The sequence below is a fragment of the Balearica regulorum genome, chromosome 7, assembly GCF_011004875.1.
Source record: "Balearica regulorum gibbericeps isolate bBalReg1 chromosome 7, bBalReg1.pri, whole genome shotgun sequence".
Classification (NCBI taxonomy): Eukaryota; Metazoa; Chordata; class Aves; order Gruiformes; family Gruidae; genus Balearica; species Balearica regulorum.
In genome coordinates, this window is record NC_046190.1 from 6898589 (window position 1) to 6905579 (window position 6991).

The following is a 6991-nucleotide window of genomic DNA, read 5'->3' on the forward strand; positions in this document are numbered from 1 at the left end:
GGCTTGGTGTAGAAGGCTAACCTCTGTTGTGTTGCAGCAGGTAACCAACAGGGGACTGTAGTTATCCCCTTCAAACTGTAGCTTTGAAGGAGATAATAAACTGTTCAGTCTTCACTGAAGCTGTAGGGATGGTAACCTACCACATTCCCACAGCAATGAAGGCAATTAGAACGTGTGGATTTGAAAACTGCAAGCTCTATAAATGTGTTTGCAACCACACATCACGTGGATACATTCAGAAATGGCCTTGAGGGGTTTGATACTGTCAGTCTAATACGTAAAGCTTTCCTGGATGTCACCGTCTACTTTTTGCTCATTCCCTGTGGTTTTATAGAGATTGGCGACGAGGAGAAGCAAGAGATGATGAAAGATCTTTCCGGCGAGGGGATGATCTGCCCCGGCGAGGGGATGATCTGCCCCGACGTGGTGCTGCAGAAGAAAAGGAACGTCCTTCTATGGAATCAACGGAGGACAGGCCACCCAGGCGTGAAGGGGATGAGGACAGACCACCCAGGCGTGAAGGGGATGAGGACAGGCCACCCAGACGGGGTTTGGATGAGGACAGGCCGCCCAGGCGGGGTTTGGATGATGATAGAGGGAGCTGGCGGGCTGCAGATGACGACAGGGGTCCCAGGCGTGCTTTGGATGACGACAGGCCACCCAGGCGTGCTTTGGATGACGACAGGCCACCCAGGCGTGCTTTGGATGACGACAGGCCACCCAGACGCGGCTTGGACGATGACAGAGGCAGTTGGCGTGCAGCAGATGACGACAGAGGACCCAGGCGCGGGCTGGATGATGACAGGCCGCCCAGACGGGCTTTGGATGATGACAGGCCGCCCAGACGGGCTTTGGATGATGACAGGCCGCCCAGGCGTGGGCTGGATGACGACCGGGGCAGCTGGCGTGCTGCAGATGACGACAGGGGTCCCAGGCGCGGGATGGATGACGACAGGGGTCCCAGGCGCGGGATGGATGACGACAGGGGTCCCAGGCGCGGGATGGATGACGACAGGATGTCAAGGCGCGATGATGACAGGGGACCATGGCGTAGTGCAGATGATGACAGGCTCTCCAGACGAGATGATGACAGGGGTCCATGGCGTAGTGGTGATGATTCAAGGCCAGGTCCTTGGAGACCATTTGGTAAACCAGGTAAAATATAATAATATAATAATCTTCCCTCCAAAGCATGTGCTAACCTAGTAGATAATGGATATAATGTACTTGGTGCCAGAGGTGGGAGAATCAACTCTGAAACCATCTGGATTAATTTGGTTAATGTGGAGACTCCTTTACTTAGCATAATTAAACCTTTTAATTCGGTTGAATTAAAAAATGCAGCAGTGTTTATTGCTCGCCTGGAAGATAGCTAAAGGTCACATAGCAATGCTGGTAGCTTACCTATGTGCAAAACCAAAATATGCGAGCTGAATGCTCTGATGGGAGAGAAACACTCTCCCTAGATTAGCACACCTTGGTCTCTTTCCCCTGTATGTCTGAAATGCCCCCTCTGTATGTCTGAAATTTACCTTCTAAGGAGGATTTTGATACCTTAGTCAAGCGGGCCTGGTTTTGGTAAGCTGTTTTTGTGTACAAAGATATTCCTGTTTTTACCATTCCTTCTTTGCTTTTGTGTCTGCCTTTCTTGAAAATCCTGCTTTGAGCAGGAGTTTGGACTAGGTGACCTTCTGAGGTCCTTTACAATCTGAATTACCCTGTTCTTGTACAGTTTATTTCTCATCTTAAGTCTTGCTGATGGTGACTGCTACAACTGTTTCTGATTCTTTTCAGAGCTGTTGATGACATTTAAATGTTAGATGTGATTTTGATTTCCTGGTTCTTTTTATTCAAATTTATGTATTCGCAGGCACCATATCAACTTTTACAGATGCTAATTCTGTAATCCAAACCCGTAGAAAAGTTACATAAATCTTGATACTCTCACACCAACAGCTTTGTCTTTTTTCCTATTTAAAGAAAAAGCAGGCTGCATTATAAAGAGCTCCCATTCATAAATACAGAACGGTATAGCAGGATGCACTGTGTAAGTAGATGGTAAACAATAGTTATATTTTAAAGTAGTGCTTTAAAAAAGCAGCAAGTTCTTAAAAATTTGCTTGCCTAAAATCTCATTGCTTAGCAGATTCCTTTGTGAAAATCTACGAGTTTACCCCTTTTACTTCTTCCTGCATGAGACCCTTGAGGAGTTTGTGGTTTCTGACTGAAATGCAGAGTGTAATCAGCTCTGCTAAACTGTTACAGGCAGTCCTGGTAGATGAGCTATACATTAACTGTCTTTATATTAAGCAGTTTCTACAGTGTTTTGTCTATGGCTCCCACTCTGTGCATACTTCTTACAAGCATCTTGAGTTGGATCCTCAGGGATCAAAACTTGGAGAACCAGTTTCTGTGAGGGAAGTAAAGGATTCTTTGTATACTGAGAGATCAGAGGTCAGTCACAATTTCCTTTGACTGTGATTTTTTCTTACAGGGGGATGGAGAGAACGAGAAAAGGCTCGTGAGGACAGCTGGGGGCCTCCCCGGGACTCCAGACCTCCTGGAGACCGTGAATGGGATAGAGACAAAGATCGTGACGAAAATGAGAAAGACCGAGAATTTGACAGAGAGAGAGATTTTGATCGAGATGATCGTTTCAGGCGTCCCAGGTTTGACTTCTCTGTTTAAATACTTCTAGAATGTTTCTGTTAAAAAATTAAAAAAAAAAAGGTGCCCTGCTGATAAAGAAATACTGTGACATCGCCTAGTGACAGGAACAGTGGTTGGTTTGTATGAAATTAAGCACTTCAAGGCAGTAAATGGATAGTGGCATTTTGGGGGCTTTTTGGTTTTATTTTTAAGACGATATTAACTGTTTACAGAAGGAATCCCAAAATGCTTTACTGCATTTAATTTTATTTTTAACCTGTTATAAAGAGAATTTTGTGTTAGGGTCCACAAAACCAGAAAAGTTTTTGGAAGTATGTCAGTATGTTAAATAGAGACCCACTGGGCGTGAAAATATCTGTGTTATGATTTATTATTGCTTCTTGCCATAGCAAAGGTAAAATCTTAGGATTTAGTCTTATTTTATGTTTTGAATGACAAAAGGGATGACGCTGGTTGGAGAAGAGGACCAGCGGAGGAAACTTCTAGCTGGAGAGATTCAAGTCGTCGTGAAGAATGGGACAGAGGTGGTCGTGACATGAGAGATCGACGTACCGATGACAGAGATCCACCCCTCAGAAGAGGACCGCCACTCAGATCTGACCGTGAAGAACGTACGTCTATTTTAGTGGTCCTAAAGGCTTACATAGACCCTGTGTGGTATTCTGGCAGTGCTAGGATGTGGTAAAATGGGAATCAGTTGTATTTTCAGCCACTTAAACTCCCTTTGCATAAGGAAAGTAATAGAAAGAAGCTTTAGTGTATTGAGAATTCTTCCCTGAATCGTAAGTTTTTTTAGTTGTACTCTTTTCTACCATAGCAGCATTTCATATCTGCAGTAGAAGGATAACGTTTTAAGTATGCAGTTTTCATTGTAGGATTACGTTCAGGGTGAATGAAGTTCTCATACTTAAATTATCAATATAGACATCCCAGAAAGTAATTTCTGGCTCGTTTCTTAAAACCATTAAAACGTGAGAGAAATATTTCCAAACCAGGCCTTATGGGTTTCACACGATTAACGATACTGATTTTGATGAATAACATACTTGCATAACATAATTACATATGTTAACCTGCTTTAATTATGTACATTTATTAATCCTTTGCTGTGCTCTACAGTAACAGCAAATACATTTAGCCTGAGATACCACATCTGCCAGTTCTGGCCTTCTCGCCTTCAGAATCTCATTTGGTCTCTGCCCTGAGTGTGGGTGCTCCCTGAAGGTGGGAGGGGGCTGTTGGGCAGCGGGTCTCAGGGAGCAGACTGGAACATTTTGGTGTTTGACTGGTTTGGTATTTGACACGTAGCTGGGGTAGAATTCTTAACTCTCTTTTGGTGGAAACAAACAATTTTTCATCTAGTAAAAGATGGTGAATGCTGTCACCAGTGGAGTCGTGTGATCTGGTGCAGTTTATACCTCTGATTTCAGTTGGCTGAAGAGAAATTTGCCATCTTTTGAGACAATGAACACCAGAATACTTTCCACAAGTGTTTTAAGGGGTTTTTTTTTCTGTTTTCAGGGTTCAGTCATTTCTAAGGAGATGCTTTTGTGCTTTTAATTCTGATAATGTAAGAATACGCTTTTACATCATAAGCCCATGTACATCAATAGAACATTCTTATTGCAGTTACCATGTTTTAAAGATGATACTTGGGTTGCTCACAACAATCTTGACTCTGACAAGAGGCTTGAGTAGTTCCTGTCCATTACTTCACTATAAAATTAAACTGTGCCTTTGGCTGTCATCTCATATTACCTCTTGGCAAGATTGAGAATCAGTAAATCAGACCCTCGGTGCCGGGAGCGTTTGTTTAAACTCTTGCAGACTGCTGGTGGAGCATGACAAAGGTTGTTTTATTGTCTTTCTGTATTTGTAGCAAGCTCGTGGCGGCGTGCTGATGATAGGAGAGAAGAACGTGGAGAAGAACGTGAAACAGTTCGGCGATCAGCCCCTGCTCCTGCTGCTCCTCCAGCTTCTGCTCCCCAACCAGCATCGAAAGATCGAGAAAGAGATGGGGAGAAGGAGAAAGGTTCCTGGAAAACAGAAAAGGAGCGTGAACCCCTTCGCCGTACTAAAAATGAGACAGATGAAGAGGGGTGGACCACTGTACGACGTTAGGTGAAAATCACAGAGTTTAACCAATGTTTTAGCTTTGATTTGATGGAATCCAAGGATTATATTTGTGCTTATAAACATTCTGAATTGGAATTCTTTAACAAATGTTTTGAGGTAACATGAAAGCATGAGCTTGAATTACTTACTCATATAGATTGATTCATGCACAAAACTCACAGCAGAAGGTTGGAAATTGAATGCTAGTTTTTGAAATTTCAAATGATGCTTATTTCATGGGTCATTTGTTGCTAAAATAAAAAGAAGCAAGCCCAACAGCTGTCTTGACTAATGCTTCTATCTCACACCAAAACAGGCTGACCTTTTTATTTTTAGTCTTTCTTAATTGGGAATGGGGTATTATTGTCACAGAACACGCATTTGAAAACACTTCTGTTCATACAGTGGAATTACTGAAAAAGCAGAGCTAGATCAATTTCCATAATTAGCCAAAAAACCCCCAGGAAAACTATAAGCGCCCTCTTTTACATGGGTATCTTTGAGGGCAGGCGGTTTCTGAGAGACATATTTTATCAGTATCTAAATTCAGCAAGTTGTTTAAATTTGAATTAAATACAGTAAACATGATGAGCATTAGCTACACTGGGATATTTTCTGTAGATTTACTTGAACACATAACGCCTATGAGGCCATTTTGCAGTCATTGTTCCAGTGATGTATACTGCCGCAGTGTACAACCACAAACCTTAAAGCTTTTACAATTTAAGTGTTTTGGTAAGCATACAGCTATGTATTTTCTGTTGCCAATAGCACAACTGCTTTTTCCATTACTGGATAATTCATGCCTTTCAAGGATTTATAAATATTGTCATATTTAAAATGTGTGGTTTTGGAGAAATTGTTGAATTTCCCCCCAATTCTTTGTCTTCAGGGTCAATTCTTTCCCTTTCCAAAAAAGTGATTTGTAGTAATGGCTGTGTTGACTTCAGTTTCGGGGTGTGGTAACAAGGATTAACTCTCTGATCATACTGAAGCCAACACAGAACTTGCTGCTGTGTGTTTCTTCAATGATAAATAAACAACTTATGGAATTAGCTGCTACAGTCTCTTGACTTTTTAGTAACTTCCTGCAATGTCTGTTAACAACTCATTTCTGGATGCATACCTGTTTCTGCACCAGCTAAAAACGTGAGAACACCTGGGATGGTTCCTTCCTGAGAAACCTGGTTTAATTTTAAGGTGTGAGCAAAAGTTGTAATATTCCTCTTGGCCTTTTCCTGCCCTGAGCTTTCTGGGGTCAGTAGGTTTCTCAGGGGAAAAACTTGTTCTTATAGTCATCTTTTGAAGGCTGCGTTTTTTGTGCCTCTGGAGCCTGTCAGTCACAGAATTCCCTCAGAGCAGTATTCTAAACAATATTTTTTTGGGGGAGTTTTGTGCCTCATACAGTCCTGTAAAGGATGGAACTAGAGCATGGCAGCTCTCTGCTGTTCAGCTGCTAGTGGCTGTCCTTACGTTCTCTGTCACAGGATTACAGGTTGTTCCTGTTAAGAGAATGCTGGAGGTTCTAGCTGTGAAGTCAGACTGTGTCACTCAGAATTGTGTTTCTCCTGTGTGGTCTTGAAAACCTCCAAGGATGGAGACTCACAACCTTTCTGGGCAATCTCTTCCAACAGTTGACTGCTCCCACAGTGAAAAAGTGTAACCTTCTCTTTTTTTTTTTTTTTTTTTCCTTCTGCCTGTTGTCTCTCATCCTCCTGCTGCTGGTTCATTTCCTGGTACTTTCCTGGTAGGTGCTGGCTGGCTGCTGTCGTTCTCCCCGAAGCTTTCCCTTCTCTGGGCTGAACAAGCCCTGTTCCCTCAGCCTCTCCTCCCAGGCAGGTGCTCCTGCCCTGCCCATCTCATCGGCCCTGCAGCCGAATTCAGCCCAGTGTGCCATGTCCTTGTACGGGGGGTGAGGGAGCCAGACCTGCTGGCAGCAGTCACAGTGAGGTCTGCTGAGTGGAGGGGGACACTCTTCCCTCAGCTGCAGGCTGTGTCTGGGATCTAGGCTGCAACATCCTTAATGGGTACAAGAATTTTGGCCTTTTTTTTGGAGATGGGTGCAACATTTGCCTTTCTCCGGTCAGCAGGGAGATTGTAAAGGGTGATTATACCTCCAGGTATGTGTTTTTAAATTTTATCCAAACAAAGCCATTTTTACATGGGGATAAAGGTTAGCGATCATTGCACCAGCCAAAGCTCTGTT

The 6991-nt window shown here is 43.2% G+C and overlaps 1 protein-coding gene across 3 annotated transcripts in view; it reads left to right on the forward strand.

Moving 5' to 3' along the window:
• EIF3A (eukaryotic translation initiation factor 3 subunit A) overlaps positions 1–5840 on the forward strand; it is a 33888-nt gene extending 28048 nt beyond the window's left edge. Inside the window, exons 19-23 of one of the 3 annotated variants that reach the window (XM_075757789.1) lie at positions 335–934; positions 965–1155; positions 2495–2669; positions 3112–3281; positions 4550–5840. In XM_075757789.1, the coding sequence (XP_075613904.1) occupies positions 335–934; positions 965–1155; positions 2495–2669; positions 3112–3281; positions 4550–4791 (1378 nt within the window). In that variant the 3' untranslated portion in view covers positions 4792–5840. Of the gene's footprint in view, positions 1–334; positions 1156–2494; positions 2670–3111; positions 3282–4549 lie in introns of all 3 variants that reach the window. The other 2 variants (XM_075757790.1, XM_075757787.1) reach the window with 2 other exon arrangements.
• Positions 5841–6991: the final 1151 nt, after the last annotated feature.